This window comes from Artibeus jamaicensis, unplaced genomic scaffold (genome assembly GCF_021234435.1).
Source record: "Artibeus jamaicensis isolate MK-2021 breed Jamaican fruit bat unplaced genomic scaffold, CSHL_Jam_final contig_1526, whole genome shotgun sequence".
NCBI lineage: Eukaryota > Metazoa > Chordata > Mammalia > Chiroptera > Phyllostomidae > Artibeus > Artibeus jamaicensis.
In genome coordinates this window covers 1,768,937-1,794,552 of record NW_026521297.1, presented here as the reverse complement: position 1 = coordinate 1,794,552, position 25,616 = coordinate 1,768,937, and the positions used below count along the sequence as shown (strand labels likewise).

The window sequence follows — 25,616 nt, the reverse complement described above, 5'->3', positions numbered from 1 at the left end:
GCCCGGGGCATGGGCCAGCCGACAGGGAAACCAACAGCCGGGCCTGTGGGTTCAGCCGGGAGGCGGGAGGGGCAGAGCCGTGGGGCGCAGGCTTCTGTTGTCAGTGCGTCTGGGTTTCTGTCTTTGGAGCCCCGAGTACCTCAGGAGGGGAGGAGTCTGGACCCTAATTCCCAAAGACTCAGAGGCCGGGCAGATAACACTGGAAAAAACCAGCTGTGCGTGCCCCTGCCGCCCCCACCAGGCTGCAGGTCCTGCCGGGGAGGGCGGGCTGTCCCGGTCTCAGTCCCGGCTGACACCGCACCGGCACAGACAGGGCAGGGCCCCTGGGGGTAGTTCCTTAAATGAAAGGATAAACAAAGGACGTTTTTGCTGACAGGGATTTTCCAAATGTGGGGGGAAAAAAGCGGCTTGAAGACAACCGACTTGAATTACAGATTTATTCTAACTCCGCTCCCCACGTCACACGTGCATACAAAATTTCTAATAGGAAGTGGACATGATGAACCTGTGCATTCTCTGGCCTGGAGCATTTTGAGAGGGGGTGTCTCCACCGTGCACACCCTGATCCCACCGCCCACCCAGTGGGTGAAGCTGCTGCGTCCCACAGGTCTGGCCACTCGGGGGCTGTTTGCAGCCTCGCAGACGTGAGCACAGCGCTGCAACGGGGTCGGGAAGGCGCAGGGGTGAGGGGCGTGGGCTCCGGCCCAGCCTGTCCGTCTTCACGATCTGTCTCTTCCCCGCCTGTGACCTCGGGCAGGTGACTCTTCCTCTGTGTGCTCGTTTCTTCATGAATGAAACGAACAACATGCCACTGGGATTACGCAAAGCATTTAGGACGACGCCGGGCACCTTTCCAGAGCTCATTAAGTTCCATGTGGCTGCTCTTTCATGACACCACCGGACGGGGCGCTGGCAGTCAGCGTCCCTGGCCACCAGCAACCCGTGCTCCAGAGACGTGACCGCGCTGGTGAACCCGCTCAGGGGTAACCATGGAAACCAGGCACTGAGCGGCTCACCGGGCTCCTCCGCGCACCCCCCTTTCATGCAGTGGTACCTCTTGCCTTCTTCATCTAACCTGCTCAGGGCATAAAGCAGAAACCCCGGAACCCACCTCCTTGCTCCCTCTGCACCAGCTTCTCCCACAGAGAATGAGATGTTTCAGAGCCCGAGTTTCCTATCAGGTCTCGTGTCCAGGTCCTTCTTCATCCCCGGGGGGAAGTGCGGTGAGGAAGGGAGAGAAACCCTGCCTCTCCCAGTTCTTGGAAAAGGGCCCAAGAGAGATGAATCTAAGGCCCTTCCTGAGATGCTAAGATCCTGGGTGTGACCTGGGGCTGCTCTGATGGGGGTGGGGAGCCGCCCGCTCTGAACACTGCCTCGGAGATCTCGGGAGAGACCCCCGCCCCTCCCTACTGAATCCCCTGCCCTCTCAGCTTCCTCTGGCCCCGCACCTGTACTCTTCCAACACCCGGCAGCCAGAACCACCTGGGGGCTCCTCTCTGGTTCCCCAGCCGTGCCCCGGACTCCAGTCCTTCACTGGCCTCACAGCCTTGAGCTTCCCCGGAGCCCGGAGCCCGTTTCCCAATCCGGGAGAGTTCACAGGCTCACTCTCAGCTCATTCACCCCCCAGATCCCTCCCATGTCTCTCTGGTTTCAGTGAGCTTTGTGTCCATTCTGGAAGTCCTCGGAATGGTTCTGAGACCCGCCCTTAAAACAACTTCCTCATTAAGGAGCCTCATTCCAGGCTCCTTAAATGAGGAGACATCTAGAGTCTGAAAAAACAGAAAAGCCTGGGGGGAGCCACACCCCTTTCCGCTTCTGTGGTGAATCCCAGAAGAGAAACCGAGAAGTGAAGGCTAGTTCCTGGATTGTCCCTGTCAAGTGGGGAAGGCCGAATGTCCCATGGGGGTGGCAGGGGTCCCAGCACACTCTTGGGGCGGGGAGGTGTAGTGTGTTGAATGGTGCCTCCCCCCTCAAAAAAAAAAAAAAAAGGTACGTCTACATCCTTACCCATGGAACTTGTGAATGTGGGCTTCTTTGCAAAAAGGGTCTTCCTAGGTTGAGGGTGTCCCTGAACCCAATGACCAGGTGTCTCTATGGGACACCTGGAGACACCAGGAGCTGGAAGGAGAGATAGGAAAGGGTTCGCCTTCACTAAAGGTTTTGGAGGGAGCATGGCCCTGCTGTCACTTGATCCTGGATCTGTGGGAGAAGAAATCCTTGTTGTTTTAAGCCAAGAGTGCGGTCATTTGTTCTGGCGGCTACAGGAAACCAGTAGAGAAGGGCAGACCGACCAGTGGCCCAGACGAGGGAGCCACAGGTGGCTCTCGGGGCAGTGCAGGCAGGAGGCACCACTGCGTGAAGACGGACAGACAGCTGGACCAGCCCAGGGCTCCGTGGGGGGGCAGGGGGTGGGGGCAAGGGAACGGGGGTCAACAGGCTGAAACGCAGCATGGGAGACATGCTCATCCAACCCACACTAGCAGCTGCCTGAGAGAGGCCGCTGGAGGGGACAGCAGGACAGGCTGAGTCGGGAAAGGCCCAGGGACGCTGGGGACAGGCAGACAGGCCGACCGCCAGGCTGGATTAGCCCTAGGCAATGTCGCCTTCTCCTCCACATCAGGGGCGTTGGGAAGGCACCGTGGGAGACCAGCACAGCCATTCCCGTGGGTTGTGCCGGAGACTGAAGGATGAGGGGGTTCTTTGAAATATTTTACCTGGGGACTCAAGAGAAGGTATCACACAGATCAGGTTAAGGGAAAGATATTTGGAGGATAAATAGCAGGCCAGGACCCTCCCCCCCAGACCTGCTCAAAGAGAGGGGCGATGCCCACCTACAGCCCACCTGAGAGGGGGGACAGACAAGTCCACTGAAAGATGCGCATGCCTTTCAATGGCCTGCACCAACTGGTAAAAGGGGGTGCTCAGTGTCATGGGCGAGTGTCCCAGGGAAAGGAACCACTGATCAGGTAAAAAGGGAAGTTGAGTCAGCTCAGGTCCAAGCTCTTTTGTTCTTCTGCCAGAAGAGTGGGCGCGTTGTCCTGCTGGCTGTGACCTGTGTGGCTGGGCATGGGGTGGAGAGGTGAGCACTGAAGACTGAAGCCACGAGCTACAGGTTGGAGGGGGCTGCGCTAGAACGCTTCACAGTCCCAGTGCAAGGTACCACTGGTCAGTAGAGGGTGACCAAAGGCCAAGTTCATCGAGAGTCCTGTGGTTTCCCCTGGGCCAGCACAGGCAAGAGTGCTAAGTTAAGAAGGCCACAGGTGTGCACACATGGCCACGCCCAAGTTCAGGCTTCAGCAGCTGCCTATTTCTCTGATGCAGACACTGCCTTGGGCGCGGACCGCGCATCCTGGTCCCTGACGTAGAGCTGGGCTCGCACCTCTTGCATCTGCGCCCGCAGCTCCTCCAGGGCGCTCGGCGAGGCCGCCTGCTGCACCTGCGTCTGCAGCGCCTCGACCGCCAGCGCCAGGCGGCCCACCTCGTCCTGCATCGCACCCCAGGCGGCGCGCTGCTCCTCCTCTTTGTGGCGCTGCTGCGATTGGTGGCGCCAGTACTCCATCACCAGGCAGCCACCGCCCACGATGAAGATGGTGGCCTCCCCCAGGAGTTCGGCGCCCAGCTCCGCGGCCGCCTCCTCATTCAGCGGCTTGATGGCTGTGCCCCGGAAGCCCATGATGCGCATCTTGGTCCGCATCTCCACCCAGTGGTACACTGCAGGGGAAGAGAGGGGTCAGGCTGTGCTCTGGAGCCCCCTGCCAGCCCCACCCCAACACGCCTCAGTGTCCAGGTGGGAGCCATGGCAACGCCGCCAAGAGAATCGCCAGGGGGCGCTTTAAGTAAGATCCGCTCCAGCCTCGCCTGGAGAAAGACGAGTCATCCGGCTTGTGGTGACCCCGGGGGGCATCTTTTATCGCTCAGCGGGATCGAGAAGCCCTGCCCCGGAAGAGAGGTCCTCAGAACGAGGGGCTGTGAGCCTGGAGGACCGCCACCCCTCCCCCAGCCCAAAGTCCCCAGAAGGTGTAAAGTCTCAGTTGCCAGGCGCTTAGCTCCCTCTGCTCCTCCCTCAAGCCATCCGCTGGCCAGTCCGTCCTCCCCGCCAGGAGAAAGCACAACCCCCGTTCTTCTCGCATTTTCCCAAAATGCGGTGTTAGGGCTGCGGCAGAGGAAGGGCAGCTGAAATGTGGGAATCGATGTTAAGTGACTGTGATTGCGGGGTAACCAAGTCTCTGTTGGGCTGGTGGCTCCTACAGTGTCCATCAGCCCCAAAGACGGATCTAGGCTGTGAGCTCCTCAAGGTGAGGTTTTGGAAACACACTGCGGAAGCTCGAGTTGCCCGGTGCTGCTGGGACGGAAACAGCCTTGCCCAGCTGCTTCTTTGTGAAGAGAAACTCAGCGCTTGAGTCTTAAAAACCAAGGCAGAATGGTTCTGAACCCTGGCGAGTTCCTGTAATAAAGTCACTCATCCAAGGACACACAGAATGAACGAGGGCGCCCTGTCTAGCTTCTGTGGAGATTCTTTTTCCAATGTATCCTTGTACTTTTAATGTTTAATAATTATTCATGAAAAAGTAATTATGCATGAAATACACAATACACTAAATGCTTTATATTAATTAGGCACTAAGAACAATTTTAAAGGTAATTCAACTCAGAAAAAAATATTTTAACATTTAGGACACCTCAGAGTCACGGAAAATTAATATTTTAATTTTTGTACATATTCTGGTTGATACATAATTCATAAGGCAGAACTCTGTCTGGAAGGCAACTGTAAATTAAGTTCAAGGACAAAAAGGAAGAATGTGAGATTTCTGACTATAAAAGAGCTTGTTCTTTTTTTCCTTTTTCTTTTCTAAACTGGACAGTGGCAGGCAGCAGGCCACCAGAGCAGGTGGACTGCACTGGACACTTCAGAGGAAGGACGCGCCAGCTCTGTTGGAAAATGTCAATATTCACGACACAGCACACATTCTACCCTTTGCAACTCCCTGAACTTCGGAGAAGTTTTACATGTCAACTTGAAAACGCCCTACAGGGCATATGATCTTTCCATTTTTAAAGGGACAGGCAGCCACCTTCTGTCTCCCGGGGCCGCTCATGTGCGTTGGGGGCAGACCGGTGGGGACCTGTTTTGTGAAGCAGGAGCGGAGGAGACCCCGGTGCCCAAAGGAAGGAGTCCAGACCGAGAGCAATGGTCATGCTGATCTGAAGGTGGCGGGCAGGTGGCTGTGTGGTGAGTGGGAGACCAAGAGGCACGGACCTCTCAGCAAACCCAGGACAGCGTGCCGTGACGGGCGGCGGGGTTTGTGTGAGACGGACCCAGCTCTGACTTTGGGGGAGGGAGGCCGCCAAAGAAACGGACGCACCCGCCCACTTGGACGTGGAGGATGACGGTACAATCGATGTGTTCCCGCGGCAGACGGGTGTCGGCTGAAGAGGGAGCCTGCTGCTGGACGCCAGGACCCCGCTCCCCCGACCAGGAAGACACTCTCGCTGAGAACGCTGCGAGTCGGTTCCAGCACACCCTGACTCCCACAGGAACGTTCTCCCTGGTCTGTCATTTCCCTGCCCCCATTCCTTTATTCTACATCCAATAACTAAGGTGTGTGCAGGAGCATGTGCGTGTTTGAACTAGATGGCCGGTGGTGTGTTCTGATCGACATCAAATGGAGAGGGGCTGGGGGAACACTGGTTCCCCTCCTCCATCAGCGGCACGCCCATGCGGCTCTCATCTCTATGTTCCAGTAAGTTACTGGGCTCTCACTGTTTAACAGAGAGAAGCACACCTGCCCTGGCTGGTGTGGCTCAGTGGTTTGAGTGCAGGCTTCTGAACCAGAGGGTTGCCAGTTGGATTCCCAGTCACAGCACATGCCTTGGTTGTGGGCCAGGTCCCCAGTAGGGGGCGTGCGAGGGGCAACCACACATGGATGTTTCTCTCCCTCTCTTTCTCCTTCCCTCCCCCTTCTCTAAAAATAAGTGATTAAAAAAAAAACCCCACCATATCATTCCTTATATACCTTGCTCGACTGGAGAATTTTAATGCTTTTCACTTATCATTGTAAAACCAAGGATGATTTTATAACACTTTGTATGTAGCTGTTACATGGAAGGCAACCTGTCTTTAAGTAAGGAAAAGTTATTCTGAAGCGTTTGACGAGTACCGTGGACCCGGCAGCAAGCTTGGGTGGGTGCACCCAGGCCCCTCAGTAACTGCTGGCCGCCACGGTCACTGCTGTTACTAACCGTTCCACATGCGCTGTTGTTTTGGGGTTCCTGGGGCCCAGGCTGTGCAGATTGCTCCCCACACTGAAGTCCCAGCATCAGGCCAACCTGGGGTGCACCCAGGGCTCCGCACCTACTGCCTGGGTGAGGACAACCCCCTTTGAGCCACCTCTGTGAGACGGGGAGAGGACAGCACCTGCCTCAGTCCCAAGGACCACATCCCAGCCCAGGGCCTGCCGCCACCTGCTCCTGTCTGTCAGGAGAGTAGCAGCTGGGGAGCAGCGAGAACAGTCACAGACGGGCGTTCCTGGGGGTGGAGCCGGAGTGTGCGGACATGGGCCAGCTCTGGGTGTGCGGATGGGAGTGAGCACATGTGGGGCGGGGCACACAACCAGAGTGAAGGAAAGGAACTCAAAGGGGTGTGTGTGTGTGTGTGTGTGTGTGACAGAAAAGAGAGGGGACTTTCAGAGCAGGGGCTCACCTGACCTCTCTCAGGCCAGGGGCCAGACTTGTGGTTCAGGAAATGCGGTCCAGGTGGGAATGGAGGGCTGGGAGGAAGGGATACGGAGCGAGAGCCAGGACAAAAGAAGACGGACAACTGCACCGGACTGATGGCCAGCAGGCCCCTGGACGTCTCCCAGACACTGGGCATCCACCGTGTCCAAACCTGACCCCAGCTCCCCGCACGCTTGTTCCTCCTCCTGGGTGTTCCCCTGCCCACAGCCTCTCAGCCACGTGTCTGACCCCATGTGACCCCGGGCGTCTCTTCCTCACCCTCTTCCCCCGTCCCAGTCCAGGCTTCATCCCAGCCCTGACCACGGTCCCCTCCCTGACCTCCCTATTCAGGGACCTTCTGTCCCTCCTATCACTCACTCTGTGTGTCCCCTCAGAGCCCCCATCACAACTGGACTGATTCTGTCATTCAGTCGCTGTCTACGCTCTGTCTCCCACATGGCAGCGTGAGCCCCCCGGGGACGGAGCCCAGGGCGGTCACAGTGACTGCTGTGTCCCCAGCGCTGTCTGTCCAGTACCAGGCCAGGCCCAGAGATGATGCTCATGACACCTTGTGGAGTGTCAGTGGGTCCCTGCCCCAGCCGCCTCCCCACCCCCGGCCCAGCCTCAGCCCCTGCAACTATGGTCCGTGCGGCAGTCAGGGTCTGGTCAGGAGACAACCACCGAAACTCAGGAACCACTCAAACTACCGCATTAGAGGTCAAAGTCACCTGCACCCGGCCCTGGGACCCACCTCACATACACCCCCATCTCGCCCCGATCAGCCTTTTCCCCTCACATCACCTCCCCAGCATCTGAGCACAACGCACACCGCTCACCTCTGAGTTCTTCACCGGAAACCTGCTGTGTGTGCACCATCCCTCTCTACAGACGGGGACTCCGCCCCACGCTGTCGACCCTCCCGCTGCCTGCTGCGTCCCCATTCTGCCGGGTGACTTGGACACGCTTCTCATTCTTCTATTATCCTTTTTTTTTTTGCATCACAACAATATAAATACTTTTTGCTGGTTCCATTACAATAATGGTGTTGTATATACTGGAAACGCGGAGGGGATGGTGCTAAGTCCTCACGTACAGTAGCAAGAAATGAAGAATGTCGGGATTTAATACACTGAGAAACAGTAAAAGTTGGTTACTCAGGAACAGAAAAGAAGGCGCCCAAGGAACAGCTTGAAACGCGTCAAAGGGGCTCCCTTGTGGGGAAGAGGACGTGGACGGGCAGACAGGCAAAGGGCGGTCCCTTTCACGACAAGCCTGTAGGTGCCACATTATTTTTAATTGTATAATGTCTTTAATAAGTAACTTAAAATTTGTTTAAGAGCCCTGGCTGGTGTAGCTCAGCGGATGGAGTGAGGGCTAAGAACCCAAGGGTCACCTGGTTTGATTCCCAGTCAGGGTACATGCCTGGGTTGTGGGTCAGGTCCCCAGTAGGGGGCGCACGAGAGGCAACCACACATTGATGCTTCTCTCCCACTCTTTCTCCCTCCCTTCCCTTCTCTCTAAAAAATTAAGTTAAATCTTTTTAAAAAATAAAAATAAAATTTGCTCAGGAGAGAAAACTCATACAGCCAATGGATTATAATTTATGACAGACCCAATACTATGAAAAAAAATCCATGATTCAGGAAAATCAGTTCATGTGATTCTCCCAATACTTGGAGTCACAGACGGTAAGCAGAAAGAGCAGCGGGTTGGGAGTCGCCTGCTGAACAGGAGCCGCCAAAGGAAAGACCAGAGCACATGCAGCAAAAGCCACCAGCGAAGGTGCTGCAGGAGGCCGTCCCACGGCCTGGCAAAGGCGCCGGTACAGCCCAGAAGGGCCACCGGTCAGGGAAATGTCAGAACAGAAATCCACAAGGAGGGCACCCGGCCTCTCTCCACCCACTGGATGCCAGCAGGGACGCTGGAAAACACGACCCAGCAGGGCGGGGGACACTTGAATGACAGAAAGGGCAGGCAGAGGGGAGGAAGAAAGCGAGCCAGCCAACCACAGGACGCTGCCTGCAGTCTGAGGGTGCAGCACAGTGACCCCAACACGCCATCCACATCAACCGGGACATCCCCCAAAACGCAAGTCTTTTTGGAAAGTACTGTGGCCTCTCCCATCCTTAAAAATCAACGTGTACATAAATTACCCACACAACTCCAGCCTCCTGAGAGAGTAATAAAGGAAACCGGTAAGGAATATAAACAACAAAACAAGCCCTGCAACTAATCAGTGAATGAGAAAATGTAATTGCAAATGAGATTTTCAATAAACTGAGATCTCAAATCCAGATTCACAGCAACTTTTTAAAACGTGAAGAAATGCAAATGCCTAATGAGCTCATGAAAGAAAGCTCAACTTCACTAGCAATTCGACTGATAAAACCGTCACTAACGGTATCATTTATGAGTTACCGGTTGACGAGGGTTAAGCCATGAGAAGAGTCCCTGGCAGGTTTGGGGAAAGAACCGCCCCGTGCCGGCTGCAGGCTGTAAACACAGGCTGAGGGGCGCGGCCTGCACATTTCGGAGCACGACGTACAAGTACATTATGACACCCCCCCCCCCCATTTTACCTCTTGGGACTTAGCTTGTGGAAAATAAATGGCTTACTGCTCAAATACCCCTGCGAACGGATGCTCACAGCATTGGTTTTTACAATAGTAAAACCATCTGGATACCCGTGAAAAGGGGATTCTTTGAGACATTCTCAACAGATTGATTTCCCATTTGAGATGCTGCTATGGAAAGCCTAGGGTTGCAGTAACCAAAGAGTAGAATTCCCATTTCTTTCTTTAAAGTTTTTATTTACTGACTAGGGGGGAGAGAAAAGATTGCTTTGTTGTTCTGCTTAGTTATGCATTCATTCACTGGCTGATTCTTGTATGCGCCCTGACTAGGGATTGAACCCTGCAATCTTGGTGTACTGGAATGATGCTCTAACCAAGTGAGCCACCAACCCAGGGTAGTATTCCCACTTCTCCATCATTAAAAAGAGCACCCTGACTGATGTGGCTTAGTGGGCTGGGCAACCGATGTCCTGCAGACCTTTAAAAGATCACTGGTTCGGGGCATGTGGCTGGGTTGAGGGTTTGGTCCCAGGTAGGGGGCAGGCATGCAAGAGGCAACCAATGACGTTTCTCTTGCATGTTGATGTTTCTCTCCCTCTTTCTGCCCACCTTCCCCCCTCGCTCTAAAGATAAATTAAGTAAAATCTTTTCTTAAAAAAAGAGAGGAAGTGCACTCCTTCTCTAGCGCACACACTCTCGGCCTTTCTTCAGATATGTATCTTTGCTCTCTTTCCTCCACCCTCTCAGGGTTCCCCCAAGACTTGCAACCAGGGCGCGGTGGGCAGCGGCAGTTCCTTCCGGGCTCACCCCTGAACCCGTCTCCAAGGCTCCCCCCTTTTTTTCTTGCTGTTCAAGTACGGTTGTCTCCGTCCCCGCGCCACTCTCCCCCCGCCCAGCAAGGGCTCTTCTCTGGACTCTGTAACTTGTTTCCTAAGTCCACGCCGCCCAGGACGTTTGATTCTGCTTCTGTGACTTTCTAAAAGGCCGAGGTGGCTGTCTGGGGCAGGGCGCGTGATTCTTCTCTCCGAGCGCACTTTCGGTTTGCTTGGTTGCACACTTCGGTTTGCTTGGTTGCACACTTCCTCTTGCCCTGCTTTGGGCTGGAGGTAGCAGCGCTGGGAGCTGGGGGTTCTGGCTCCAGGGGCGCCGGCCCATGGCTCTGAACGTGGACTTGCTCCTGGGCACCTAACGCGCCATCTTTGATGAGCTCCGGCCTCTGCGTCTTGCGCAGCCGCTCCAGGAAGCTGCCGTAGAAGCTCTGCCTGCTCCGTGGGCACTGCCACGAGGAAGGGGGGCTCGGGGCCCTTGAGGACACACTGGCGAGTGACCTGGCTGACCCACAGCACCCGGTGCTTCGACCGGTGCTTCCCATTCTCATCTTCAAACACACGTAAGTTTATAATCTTTCGGGCCATGTGCTCCTTCTGTGTATCTTCCAGAGAAATCTCCGGACGCACCTGGATGCCCTGTCCACCCCCACTTACCTGCTCTCCCCCAGTGCTGACACTGGCCCTGGTGACACTGGCCCAGGTGACACTCTGCACCTCGGGAGGCTGCCGGCTGGTGGCGCTTTTCACTGCCTGCCTCAGCCCCCAACATGGCCCGGGAAGAAACCAGTGCCCGACTGCCCCCGCCCGATCCCTAGGCCATCCTTTCCTTTCCACCCTTTCACATTACGGGGATTTGTTTATTTTTTAAGGTTGTATTTATTTACTTTTAGAGGCGGGAAGGGAGGGAGAACGAGAGGGAGAGAAACATCCATGTATAAGAGACACAGTGATCAGCTGCCTCTCACAGGCCCCCAACAGGGGACCTGGCCCGCAACTCAGGCACGTGCCCCCGCTGGGAATCGAACCAGCGACCTTTTGGTTCGCAGGCCGGCACTCAATCCCCTGAGCCACACCCGCTAGGGCACATCATGGGGATTTAATACACAGGCTGTTTGGTGGCTAGAACAAGGCCCCTTGTACTCTGTGCATCAGCCCAGTGAGAAAAATGAAACAACCGCACCGACGAGGGGCTGTCGGGGTGGGGATGGCTGGAGGGCCGCCCTCTCCGGGCCAGCATCCCGGGCTTCTCTCTGCCCTCCTCTCTGCCCTCCATCTTCTGGAATGCGCTGCTCTCTGCTCACACGGTAACTCTAAAGCGGCAGGGCTGCTTGTTCTGGCTGCTCGGCGTTCGTTTTCCAGCTGGTGCAAGGCGCACACATTCTACTTGGTGTCAGCATGGCTTGCGTGTGGCTTGGGTAGGAAAGAGCAGGGTTCTCTTAGTCAGCTTCCCCTTTGGGGTTTTGCTATTTTGATATAAAGAACCAACTGCTTCTGCTGGCTGCAGCCTGCCCAGTCCCTGTGGTGGAGTGAGGAGAAAAGGGGGAACTCGGGCAGAGGCGGAGGGGTGGGGGGTGGCGCTGACGGTGACCATGCAGGACGGGGGCGGCACTGGCCTTGCTGGGCTGACAGCCAGGCCGTTTCCTTGTGGCTTCCTGAGCCGGGTGGCCGGCGGCCATGCTGCCGGGGCCCTGGGGAGACTCCGAGTGCTCCGGGGCCCCGGCACGGTAGCTGCGATCAATCGGGCAGTGGGCTCTCTGAAAACAAAGCTCACTGGGCAGCGGCCCAAGGCCGGCCTTGGGGAGACCAGTGGGGTGGAAGCCGGCTTCCCCCGGGCACTTCCAGAGGAAGTCCCGATTCTTAAAGCTGCCGACTTTTGGTCTCATTAGTGGGTAATGAAATCAATGTAGCCACACAGGCCGGCATTAGGAGCAGGACTGAGACGACAGAACGGCCTGGGAATGAGACGTCTGGCTGTCCCTGGGGTGGGAAAAGGGCCCCGGCTCACTGTCTGCAGTGGACGCCTCCCAGGGAACTTCTAGAAGACTGGGGGGTGGCGGGTGGGAGCGGCTTTTAGCAAGTTTTGTGTGTGTGTGTTTAACTCATCAACTGAGGAATGATGTACCCCAAAACACACCGACCCTAAGTTCAGCCCCACAACTTCTACCATTTGCACCTGCCAGTGGTGCTCGGCTGGGCTCAGCTCTGCCCCCTGCCAGTAGCTCCCCCAAGCTTTGACGACCAAAACGTCCTCAGACACGGCCGATGTCCCCTGGTGGGAGAGGCGCGGGGCTTCTTCCTGGGGGGGTGTGCAGCTGCACCATTTACTGTAACGCCCGTCCCTCCCGCACTGAGCTGCAGCGGCGCCTCCGCTGGACAACAGCACACACACGTGGGTCTAGCTGTGGACAGTCCATTCTTCGCCGAGGCCCATTCGTCAGTCCCCGCACCAACCCTGCACTGGCTTAACCACTTGGGTTTTATAGTTAGTCTTGAACTTGAGAGTGTAAGTCTTCAAGCTCTGTTCTCCTTTGAAACGTTCTATTCTAGGACCTCGGCATTTCCACATAGATTTTAGAATGCACTTGCTCCTAACAACCACAAGACCTGGTTAGGGTGTTTACTGGGATCGCACTGGATCCACAGTTCGATCTGGAGTCTTAGCAACACCATTTGGTCTCCTGCCCAGGGGCAGGGTCACACAGCTCCCCTTCTACACAGGCCTTCCTCCTCTCAGGGGTATCGGACAGTTTCAGAGTGCCTGCACATCTTTTATCAAATTTATTCCTAGAGACTTGAGGGGTTTTGATGCTATTGTGAAGTTTTTTAAATTTATTTTCTAGCCCTGGCTGCTGTGGCTCAGTGGACTGAGCACCGGCCTGGGAACCAAAGGTTTGCCGGTTCTATTCCCAGTCAGGAGGGCACATGCCTGGGTTGTGGGCCAGATCCCCAGTAAGCGGTGTTAGGAGGCAACTACTCACTGATATTTTCTTCTCTTTCTCCCTCCCTTCCCTTCTGAAAATAAATAAATAAAATCTTTAAAACAATAAATTCATTTTCCAATTGTCTGTTGGTAGCACATAAAAACACAACTGATTTTTGTATGTTGACCTTATATCTAGCAACCGCGCTACAAAATCATGGACAGGGTGGGGCAGAAGATGGTTCACAGCTGTCTGTATGGAAAACAATAATCAATAAGCGATAATACAAAAATGAACTGTGTCTCACACACTCACAACTGCACACCTTCTTTCGCACCAGCCTGTATTTACTTTCATAGTTGGTCTTTAGGCTCTTCTGGCTAACTTCTGCATGCGGTCGTGTTGTCAGTCAACAATCACTTCAATTCTTCCCCAATCTTTCTGCTTTTAATTAGCTGGTGATTATTTTTGCCTTATCACACTAGCTACAAGCTACAACATTATGCTGCTTAGAAAAGGTTACCCTAGCCCTGGCTGGTGTAGCTCAGTGGATTAAGCGTGGGCCTGGGAACCAAGCAACCACGGTTTGATTCCCAGTCAGGGCACATGCCTGGGTTGCAGGCCAGTGCCCATCAGGGGACTCACGAGAGGCAACCATACATTGATATTTCTCTCCCTCTCTCCTTCCCTTCCCTCTAAAGATAAATAAATAAAATCTTTTTTAAAAAGATATTACAAAAACAAAAGAAAAGGTTACCCTTATTCCAAGCACTGAAGGAACATATGCAGTTTAACTTTACATATAAATATGCTGTTCACTGAACTCTTTTGCTAAGATACCCTTTGTAGTATTAAAGAAGATCCTCCCCCGTCCCCCGCCCAGCCCACCACCACCTCAGGACATTTTCTCATTGCTTTAGAGACAGAGGAAAGGAAAGCGGGGGAGAGGGAGAGAAACAGCAAAGTGAGAAAGAAACGCTGATTGGCTGCCTTCTCATATGTACCCCGAGCAGGGACTGAACTAACAACCTGGGTAGGTAGGTCCCTTAGACTGGGAATCGAACCTGGGACCTTTTGGTCCACAAGATGATACGCCAACCCACTGAGCCGTACCAGTCAGGGCAAGAGGCGCCTTTGTATTCCCAGTTCAGGGAGAGCCTTCATGGTGAACAGCTGTTGGACTTCATCGAATGCTTTCCCTGTGGAACGAGCCTTTTCTCCTGTACGCTAGTCCTGAAGTGAGTGAGGCGCGTGGCAAAGGGCCCGGCACCTCTCGCCACCCCTGGAGACACACCTACACCTCCGCACGCACGGCGGCTGCTTCCTGGTAGAATAAGGGGAATGTGCTCCTAACACGTGCAGTCACTCACCGGTGAGCTGTGAAGTGAGTCGTGTAATCACGCTAACTCACTAACTGCACACTCATGGAGCCCAGGGCAGCGAACGGGCCGTGGTGAGATGCCGGGTACAACACAACTGGTCACGGGAATGTTGTTGTTTTTCTTTTATTTATTTAGAGATTTTATTTATTTATTTTTAGACGGAAAAGAAGGGAGGGAGAACGAGAAGGAAAAAAGGTCCCCTCACTGGGGACCTGGCCCGCAACCCAGGCACGTGCCCCGACTGGGAGTTGAGCTGGAGACCCTTTGGTTCACAGGCCTGCACCCCATCCGCTAGGCTACACCAGCCAGGGCTGAGAACCTTATTTAGAAATAATGTTGCAGGTGCCAAAAACAGCTCAAAGAGTTCAAGCCGTTTCCTGTGGTGAGCAAGGACTGAGGTGGGAAGGGAGATAATTGGGTTTTCTTCCTTTTACCATAAATCAGAGATATATTTGGCTCTTTACATACTTGCCCTCCTTGACAAAATTAAAAATTAATGTGATTTTAAAAATACACAAGCAGCCCTGGCTGCTGTAGCTCAGGGGACTGAGCGCAGGCTGCAAGCGAAAGGGCCACCTGTTCAATTCCCAGTCCGGGCACATGCCTGGGTTGCAGTCCAGGTCCCCAGAAGGGGGTGCGCAAGAGGCAACCTCACATTGATGTTTCTCTCCCTCTCTCTAAAAATTAAAAAAAAAAATCTTTAAAATAAATCAATAGAATATTAAAAAATAAAAATAAAAACACATAAGTACATCCACAATATTGTTATAACTCTGTATGGTGCCAGGTGAGTACCTGAAATTTCCGGGGATCACTTTGTAAAGTATATGATTGTCTAACTGCTATGCCGTATGCCTGAAACTAATACAAAATTATGCTGAATGCAAACTGTAACTGAAAAATAAAATTTAAAGAACCACCACCACCTACACACTAAGTACACTGAAAAAAACCTGTCCAAGCTGGAAGCGCAAGCACGACCTCTGGGTTTCTAGGACTCTGCCCTGATCTCGGGCCAGGTCCGCGCCCCGCCCCCCCACCGCCAGGGCCCCTTCCACATGTGAAGTCACCATATTCAAGGAAACATAAGACCAAAGCACCCTCCTGCTCAAAGCCCTTTGACGGTTTCTCTATTGACTGACTTTAGGACAAATCCCCAATTCCTCAAAATGACCTTAAAGGTCCCATACAATCAGCACATCTTTCCCTACCAGCACCCCGACACACGAGGAATTATTTTCAGGGTTCAAATATTCCGTACTTTTATATGTGCATTTCTTGGCCCAAGGTTCAGCTCAGTGCCCCCTCCTCTGAGAAGCCCTCCCTGATCCTCAGGTTAGGCCAGGGGTCCCCTGTGGGCTGGCCCAGCCTCCTGAGCTCCACAGGCCGGCCCCGCCCAGTTGGGGCCATCGCCGTGGAGGGACAGCTCTGCCTCCCCCGAGACTCCGAGTCCGAGGGCAGCAGGGCAGAGCTGGGCTGAGCGGGGCACTCAGGGAGGGTGACTAAAGAAATAAATGAAGGACACACCGAAAACTAATTTTTGGTTATTACTGAATACTAGGATATGGGCGCTCTATTTTTCTTTTCTGCATTAAATTGTTTTCTACAAGTAAACACAGATTGCCCCTCCATTTTTAAAAGTAAGAAAAAATGTGCCCTGGCCAAACAGCTCAGTTGGTTAGAGCACTGTCCTAATAGCCCAGGTTGTGGGTTCGATCCCTGGTCAGGGCACAAACAAGCATCCACTGATGAATGCACACGTAAGTGGACCCACAAATCAAAGTTTCTAATTCTCTCCTTTTCTCCTCCTCCACTTTCTCTCTCTTTCTCAAGTCAATAAGTTTTTAAAAAATAAATAAAATAAAAATAAACTGCAGTTCTGATTTTAGGTATGTGTCACCTTCTCCAAGAAAGGAAGTAGGCATTTACAAAAAGACTTGGATACGGGAGGAACGTACCCTTCTCCCCACATGATTGGTCCGTTTCAGGAGGAGCTTCCTTCTGTTTTCAGGGCAGGGACCTGCTCTGCACTCAGCTTTCAGGGGTGAGCCCTGAGCACTCACCACCCAGAGGGGCTGACCTGCCAGGACCAAGTGCATGATAACACTTGGTGACTCAAAGGTCTCTATGGCCAAGTGATAAGGTCACTTGGAGTAATCCTTAAGAGGGCTCGGTGGAAGTTATTCAGGAAGTACCTCAGTTGGGAGCTGAGCAGCCTTTGGGTATTCCTCAGGAAGCTTCACTGCTGCAGAGAGCGTGCCCACCGGAGACCTGCGGGGAGACGGCTTACCAGCACCTTACCAGCACCCCTGTGATGGGACCTACGGCCGGCTCCGCTGGGAGGACCTGGCTCCTCACCTTCTCAGGTACTGGGACCCAAGGCTCTGTCTGTGCCCAGGGCCCCTGCACCCAGCCCCTCACTCTCTTCTCTCTTGAAGCCTTATGCCTGCTGCTGTGGCCATTCTCTAATGGATCGCCAGTGCCTACCTCACCCTCCTGGAGCCGAGGACCCAAGGGTGAGAACAGGGGTGAGGGTCTTCTGAGGGAGGCAAACAAGTGAGTGGGGAGGTGGTAGCACAGCCTCCCAAGTGGGACTTTTTAAGCTTTGGGTCTGTGATCATAAGTTGCAAAATCAGTTTGGTGTGTTATGACCAGTATTTCCTTAAAGAAAAAGATACAGCATGCTAACCTATATAACTCCATTTATATAACATGCTATAAAGTACAAACTGATCTCTAGCAGAGCAGGGGCTGCCCAGGGGTTGGGAAGTTGGGGGGGGCAGAGATTACAAGGAGCATGACGATGCTTTGTGGGTGATGGACATGCTCGTTCTCTAGACTGTGGGGATGGCTTCGCGGGGGGCCATGTCCACTCCAACTCATCGGATTGTGCACTTGACCCAGGACCAGACAAAGTAACGCGGGAAGGAGGAGGAGGGATCGGGCGTCAGTGAAGTGACTGACACCGCAGGAGATGAGGAAGGGTGGGGGGTCCCCAGACAGCCGCAGCCTGGGACCCCCACCTCCGGGCTCTGCCAGGCCCAGACTGAGATGCGTCTGGTCCCCAGGCAGGGTGCTGGTGGTCCAGCCAGAGGCGTGGAGGCGCTGCGGCAGCGTGGCCCTGGACCCCAAGGACGGCACCTGGAGCTGCTGTGGGCTCCAGTACCCCTTCCATCGCACCTCCCAGCGGTGCTGTTCGAACAGCATGAATGGGTTCCAGGTCATTCCCAAGGACAATAGCAAGTCAGAGTATGACGACTGCAGGAAATACAACAGGAAGGACCTCTAGGCTCCAGGAAGCCATCCTTCGCTGCCCCGAATCCCCCCCCCCACACCCTCAACTCACCCTTTTCCTCCTAAGCCTTCACTCTGAGGACTTGGGAACTGTCCAGTGGCTCCTTCCCCCCAGAGTCTAACTTATGGGCCACGGGTCCCTGCGGTGTGAAGTTAGGTAAGTCACCTCCTATTTCTAGGCCTTCGGCTCCTTGCCTGCAAAACAGACGAGATCATGAAGCTTCCAGCTCTGCTTGGGGAAAGGATGAGGGCCCAATGGCCAGGGAAGATGAGGCCTGCCGTTCTGGAACCCCTCACCCGGAATTCTCCTTGTGGAAGGGGAGATTTCTCTCTGCCAGCAAGTGAACAGGCTGAGCTGAAGGCCTCATGCAGCCGAGTCCGCCCCAAAGCGGCGCAGGAACTTCTCCCTGCACCTGCTCCTTCCCAGCAGTTCTGAGCTGCGGGCCTCTCCCTGGTCGTCCTCCCAGCACCCGCAAGGCAACAGGTCCAAGAGGGGAAAGATGGACATTCAAGGACATTTGCGGCAATGGGTGTGAGAGTGGTGAGCTGCAGGAAACAGCACGCCTGCCGGAAGAGGACTCCCAGCTCGTGCACGCGACAGTCCTGTGACTAGGGCGTCCTGTGCCACGAGGCCGTGAAGCTGTCAAGGCGACTCCCACGTGGCCCTGCCACACAGACCCCGGATGTGAGCTAGAGTTGGCTGGTGAGGCGCAGCGCCCAAGATCTGCAAGGTGGACGGAGCGAGACCGGGCTCTGAACTGCAGGGGCGGCTCTGCTGGCGAGGGTGGACTGGGGAGGCCGGGATTTTCCTACGTGAACTCTCATGGCCTGATCACACGCTGCACGCGTGCCGTGGCTTCTGGGCCCCCGGGCGGTACTCGGTCAACATGTTTTTCAACACACTACTTGAGTGGGCAGCCTCAAAGGCAGGGGCTCCCCTGGGGGTCAGTTCTGTGGCTTCCTTCCCAGATCTAGCCAAGAGCTGCTTCATCCAGCCCTTCCCACCACTGGGCAAGCCTCGGGCTCTGTATTAAGTGTCCCCGCCCCATTTATTTTGAAATGAATAAAAGATGAGATAGAAGGATGGATGGACAGAGGTGGACCAATGGATAAAGTGTGACCGAGCTGAGTACAGGAAAATGTGGTGGGAGTATCTTTGTGTGGGAATGTGGATGAACACTAATGTAAACTTTTTCCAACATTGCTGTATATTTAAAAATGTTCATAATAAAGTGTTGAGGGGAAAATGCCTTTCGTAAAAGAGCCCAAGTGTTTGCCCTTCCCTGTAGCTGAACTGTGGTGATGCAGTTACCTCAGAAATGATGACAGTTTTCCATGGCCGACGCGGCAAGCGGCCCTCATACCACAAGCGACCTGAGCAGCTCTCGGCCGTGGCTGGGTGCCCAGCGCCGAGGAGAAGTCCCTCCCCAGAGATGAGGTGGAACTGTGTGCAGTGCTGAGGGAAGGCTGCGGAGCCACTGGGTCTCTGACTCCCCTGCGGCCGGAGCGGAGGTGGGAAGCACCGCCTCAGCCCCCGCGAGCTGGGCCACCTCCCAGCTGAGAGTCAGGGCGGGGACTCAGGTGCTCCCAGGCTGGAGTCCCAACAACACTGCCTCCCCAGGCCTCAGTTTCCTCCTCTGTAAAATGGGTTTAGTAGCCCAGGCTGGCGTGGCTCAGTGGATTGAGTGGGGGCCATGAAATAAAGGGTTGCTAGTTTGATTCCCAGTCCAGGCACATGCCTGGGTTGTAGGCCCAGTAGAAGGCAAGCAAGAGGCAACCACACACTAATGCTTCTCTCCCTCACTTCCCCTCTCTTTAAAAATAAATAAGTAAATTTTTTTAAAAAATGGGTTTAGTAATAATCCTTATCATAGGGGTGTCTGAGATCCAGCAAGACTGGGTCTGGCTCCATCCGAAGGCTCGGTGACGGGCAGCCATTGCTGCTGCTGTAAACTAGTCCCGGGATAGGGCCACTGGATCTCAGAACTGAGAGCTGTCACCCACGACGATGACAGAAGATACACTGGGCTGTGCTCCTGCAGGTCGGGCAGACCAGGTCCCTGCTAGCAATGCCCAGAGGTTCCTCTGCCCACACCCCCCACCCCCAAGACCACAGTGTAGGCGGTGCCTAGACTCAGACCCAGTGTCCACTTCTGGGTGAGCCTCCTGTCCCTCCCAGGACAGGGACGGGGGAGATGGTCCCCAGGAAGCAGGGACAGCTCTCCTTACAGCAGACTTGTGACTGAAAACAGAGAAGGCGAATATCGCAGCGACGGCTGCTGCAGGCAAGACCCACTGATGGGTGGGGAGCAGAGTGGGCCGTCCTGGCTGGTGGGGCTCAGCTGGTGGGGCACCACCCCCCCGAACGGGAAGGTCACCGTGCAGGCCGGGGTTGCGGGTTCGGTCCCTGATCAGGGAGCGGGGAAGAGGCAACGAACTGACGCTTCTCTCCCACATCGACGTGGCTCTACTTCTCCTTCTCCCTCCTTTCCCCTCTCCCTGATAGTAACAGAAGGAAAGCAAAAATAAAAATAAATTTTAAAAGAAAGGAGCGGGCAAAAGTTTGAGGAGAAATAGGGTATTGGTGTGGTCTTAAGGTATCTTCCCCGAGATACATACTAACGACAAAGGGAAAACAGTAGCTTCACAATGAGCAAACTGAGCACACGTCTCCCTAAACACGTGCCCATGGTCCACAGGACGGAAACTAAGACACAGGGAAGTCACCGACCCCGACCGGCACCGGGACGGGCCGGCGCCTCGCTCCAGTCACTGGAAAGCATCAGACACGCCGTGGAGGACCGTCTGCAGCGCAGGTGGCAAACCAAGGCTTGTAGGCGGAATCCCGCCCTCCCCCTTGTTTTATCCGCCTGCACCTTGTTTCCACCCGGCGGCAGTGCTGATCTCACTGAACTGCTACGGGCAGTTCCATTTACACAGGCCTACAATGACACTCGGCCCTTTGAAGGCACCCCCAGGGCTGATGTGGCCCCGGGTGAAAAAAAACGAGTCTGACTCCCCTGGTCTACAGAATAACTAACCCGTACTCTTCAGAAGAGTCCAGGTCATAAAAGACAAAGACGGACTGAGAAACAGTCCCCAAAGATGAAAGGGGACGTGACAGCAAATGCAGCGCGGGACACGGGGTCAGAGCCGGCAGAGGGAAGGGCCAGGGCGGAAACGCCGCGGTCATCCGTGCGCTGCGTTCCCGGCGCTGCGCCCAGGCCGGTCCCCTGGGTCTGCGCGTGGCACCAGCCGAGATGCGATCCCGGGGGGAGCGCAGAGAGAGGTATGCGGAAATCTAACCTTAGTTACGAGGAAAGATTACAAAATCGTCACCTCGATGGCGAGGCTTGAGGAAACGGACCGTCCCAAATGCAGCTGCCGCCCTGAGTCAGTGACCCTGCCCCGGAAAAGTGATGCCAAATTTATCACCACCCCCTCCCCCGACACCCCTGGTTGTGCAAGGCGCGCCTGACACATTAGTCTGGCAGCGTTGTTTGTAACAATAAAAAGGCCGGGGAAACCCTGGGAGACTACCAACAGGCTCATAAATCACTGTCATCCTGGCAGCGGCTGAAGTAACAGGTTAAGGAAAGTTCTAGCGGCTGACAGACCACTCTCTCCAGGAGAACGTGCTCAGTGAGAAGCAGCGGAGCTGGCTCTGTGCCTGCTGTTGGCTACATTCATGGGAAAAAAGGGGAGGGGCGAGGTGCGTAATGGCACTTACTTGGAAATGCAGTTTTGGGATGCTTACCCTCCTAGAAAATATGCAGATGACTGCGAACATCGAAGGGGCTGCACACACAGCAGGCCCGACAGACGTAGGGACCAACGGTGCCCACACAGGAGGGTCTGATGGCAAGTACCCAACGGGTGATGCAGGGAGTCACGTCCCAGGCTCACAGCTTCCTTTGCAAAGGTCAGCTCTGCCCTAAGTCAGGCCTGCCCATTGTTCTCATGCACCTTGAAATGCCAGTCATTCCTTTCCCAGACTCCTCGGGGCAGAGGCTCAGCCACCCACAGGAAAGCACTCTCACTGGGATTCCTCCTCACTCTCTACCCCCCCCCCGTACCACCTTCAGCCACAACAAATATGAAACGTCAACCACCCCGTGCCCACCAGCAAGAGACGTGCGCATCTCTCCATGACGTTTTCACCGGATCTCCAAGCTTTCCCCACTTTGCTTTCTCCTGCCTCCGCTATCTACCTCTGATGGATTTGCTGTGACCTCACTTGCATTTTCTCCCTTGATTCTAACAGTACAGAATGAACTGCCAAACTGCCATTCTCTGCAAAATCTTCTCACTCTGTTGAGACCTTGCTTCCAGGCAGGTCTTCAGATTGGATCAAACAAACTCTTATAAAATTTTTCTACAGGTCTGGATGTCTTTTGTGGACCTGGAAAGAAAATAACATGGATCCCTACCTCACACTTAACACCCAAAATAAATGTTAACCCCAATACATGATAAACACACACACACAATAACCAAAGTCAAATGACAATGCTGGAAAAAAGATTTGCTAATTTTGCCCTGGCTGGTGTAGCTCAGTGGATTGAGCATGGGCCTGCAAACCACAGGATCACAGTTTGATCCCCAGTCAGGGCACATGCCTGGGTTGCAGACCAGTTCCCAGCAGGGGACGCACGAGAGGCAACCATACACTGATATTTCTCTCCCTCTCTCCTTCCCTTCCCCTCTAAACATAAATAAATAAAATCTAAAAATAAATAAATAAAAAAGATTTGTTAATTTCCTTATAGAAAGAACTCCTACAAATTAATTAGATAAAGACCCCAGCAACTCGTTAGATAAAGGGGCCGATGCCACAAAGAGATCTCAGCTTCGACGGTCAAACAGCTCTTAAAAAGATGAGGGGACAGCCAACTGCGTCTACAAGGAAATGCAAATTAAAACTAAAATGAGGAGTTGATCTCTGTGTCTCAGATTGGCAAAAAGCAACAAGTGTCTCAGCCCAGTGCATGGGCAGCGGGAAGGGGCCTCACCACTGGGGTGAGGAGCTGACCCAGCCCTGGCGGGTGTGGCTCAGTGGATTGAGCGCCAGCCTGGGAACGGAAAGGTTGCCAGTTTGATTCCCAGTCAGGGCACATGCCTGGGTTGTGGGCCAGGTCCCCAGCTGAGGGTGTGCAAAAGGAAACCACACATTAATGTTTCCCTCTCTCTTTCTCTCTCCCTTCCCCTCTCTCTAAAAATAATAAAATCTTAATGAAAAAAGGAGGTGATCCGACCCATAACTACAGAGCAATGCCCCTGCCTGGGCGTCAGATTCACATCCCTCCTATCTCCGGACAATCTCAACACATTTTGAAAAAACTATGCACCCTCTTTACATATTTTGAAGCTGTCATATCTATCTTTTCATCCTAAGTTGAAGTAATTGCAAAGAGCACAAATTCTGGCATATGATATTGACATTTTAAAGCAAATCTGTTGTCACTCTTTTGGGGAAGGGAAGAGCCATAGAAATTTAATACGCTCCACCATTAATCTGAAAGACACATCAACCAGCTTTCTGTAACAGAGTTTGCATCGTAACTTGTTCCTGAAGTTCAAACTGTATTTTACTGTCTCTACAAAGTTTTATCCTAACAGAACATATTTTCATACTCAAATATCCTCCTATGTTTCTCTGAAACACAAAATGTGTCTACAAATGAAAGCCGGAATTTTCATTGCTTGGGACCTTACTTCAAATGTTCTCAGACTGAGTTACCATTACAGTTACTATGTCACTGATCAGAACATCATGTATTACATGATTTGATGCATAATTATTAAACATAAATTGATCAAGATGCATGCCTTAATAAAGTGGACTGGGGAAAACATTCCTGCCATCAACATGTCAAATTGTTCCCTTGTGACCTTGGAGATTTTTACGCCTGGCTCATCATCCTGTGGCCAGCCAGGGGGGACAGATGTGCCTCATTTTTTCCCCCCACACTTCTCCTGTAATTTCTTTTCCAGGGAGGAGAGCCAGGAAGAGACCCAGCTGATGCCAGAGGCAAGCCAGGTGAAGCTGGAGATCTCGCGGGGCGGGCGTGGGGGTGATGGATGGGGCACGTGTGTCCCTCAGCGTTAAGGCCGCCTGCCTAGTGCCACGTGGACTGGACACTGACGGCAGCATTTCTCCGGGAGAGTGTAACCCAGAAATCACCTGGTCCATCCACCCAATGAACCGACTGCTATGAAAAAGAATGTGGGAGCTCTGAATGTGCGACATGGATGTTGAGGGTGTGCCGCTAAAAGAAAAGAGACTGGGCACGATACAGAGTGAACAGTACGCTGCCACACCTGTGATTAAACATCCGCACACCTAGGACAGACCTGACTAGGCACAGAGCACTTCTGGAATATGGCTGGGGTGCCTTTGGTGGCTCCCCCTCTGACCTCCTACTTTCCCACTCACCCCCTGCCCTAGCCACAAAGGCTCGGCCTCCTCACCGTTCCTGGAACCCAGTAGGCATTTTCCAGCCTCGGGGCCTTTGCACTCACTGTGCCTTATGCCCCAAAACACCTCGCTTTACTTGGTCTCCGGTCCAAGATTTCTCTCCTCAGAGAGGCCTTCCTGGACCCAACCCGACACAGCACGTGCCTTCTCCCACTGCATCTGTCCTGCCTCCCTGCTTCCTGCTTTCCTCGCTACCTAACACAGAACATATTTTGCTTTCTTGTCTTGTTGATTGTCTGTCTCCCACCAGAATGCCTGTCAACTCCATACGGGGAGCAGACTTGGATCTCTTTCTAAACAGCCGCAGCCCCAGTGCCTGGCAAGTGGCAGACATTCAGCAAGTACTTCTTAAGGAACACAGACAGAAGGGAGACTGGCAGGCAAGGAGGGACAGGAAACATGTGCAGTCTTCAACACGTTCGCTCTCACGCCATCTGAATCTCTCTCCATGTGCACAGTCATGACAATAATGGAGTTAAATTAGAAGTCAATAACAATAAGGCCCTGATACAGTTCGATAAGGAATCTAAAAAGGCCCTGATATTGGAAACGAGACAACATACTTCTAAACAACCTGTGGGTCTAAGAAGACACCATGAGCGAAACCAGGAAGCACAGGAACTGAGCGACAATGACGCCGTGTCGGGTTTTATGGGATACATCTAAAGTACCGTCTACAGGGAATTTATGTTGTATTTCAATGTTTGTAAAAAAAAAAAAAAAAGAAGAAGAAGAAGAGCCCTGGCTGGTGTAGCTTAGTGGATTGAGCGCGGGCCTGCGAACCACATGATCGCGGTTTGATTCCCAGTCAGGGCACATGCCTGGGTTGCAGGCCAGTTCCCAGTAGGGGATGCACGAGAGGCAACCATACATTGATGTTTCTCTCTCTGTCTCCTTCCCTTCCCCTCTAAAGATAAATAAATAAAATATTTTTTAAAAATCAGTAATATGCCCTGGCTGGTGTAGCTCAGTGGATTGAGCACGGGCCTGTGAGGCAAGGGGTCACTGCTTTGGTTCCCGGTTGGGGCGCATGCCTGGGTTGCAGGCCGGGTCCCCAGTAGGGGGCACATGAGAGGCAACCACACACTGATGTTTCTCTCCCTCTCTTTCTCCTTCCCTTCCCCTCTCTCTAAAAATAAATAAATAAATAAATATTTTAAAAAGTCAATAATTTTAATTCATAGTAGTAATAGAATTATGGTAAGCAGGCCTCCAAGATGGCTCCCAGCAATCTGTCTCCTGGTATCTATGCCCATGTATAGTCCCTTATTAAAAAGGAGCAAATTAAACCCAACATGGTATCACGGTTGGTCTGAACGACCCACAGAACACGGCAGCACACCACTTCCAAAGTTACATTATGAACACACTGCCTCTTCAGTCTCGGTCACGTTCATCCTCAGATCACCCTCTTTGAGGGA

At 53.5% G+C, this 25,616-nt stretch overlaps 2 protein-coding genes across 3 annotated transcripts in view; both read right to left on the bottom strand.

Moving 5' to 3' along the window:
- Positions 1-25,616, bottom strand: part of OPA3 (outer mitochondrial membrane lipid metabolism regulator OPA3) — a 74,171-nt gene that overhangs the window by 34,164 nt on the left and 14,391 nt on the right. Inside the window, exon 2 of one of the 2 annotated variants that reach the window (XM_037136804.2) lies at positions 424-3,711. The exons of the other annotated variant lie outside the window; for it this stretch is intronic. Within the exon in view, the coding sequence (XP_036992699.1) occupies positions 3,305-3,711 (407 nt within the window). The 3' untranslated portion in view covers positions 424-3,304. Of the gene's footprint in view, positions 1-423; positions 3,712-25,616 lie in introns of those variants that run through there. 2 annotated transcript variants of the gene reach the window in all.
- Positions 10,267-10,963, bottom strand: LOC119042980 (D-aminoacyl-tRNA deacylase 1-like; the record flags this gene model as incomplete). The annotated part of the gene is given in 2 exon segments (XM_053668254.1): positions 10,267-10,546; positions 10,548-10,963. Coding segments are annotated over 2 exon segments (696 nt in total), but the record flags the coding sequence as incomplete, so codon positions are not given.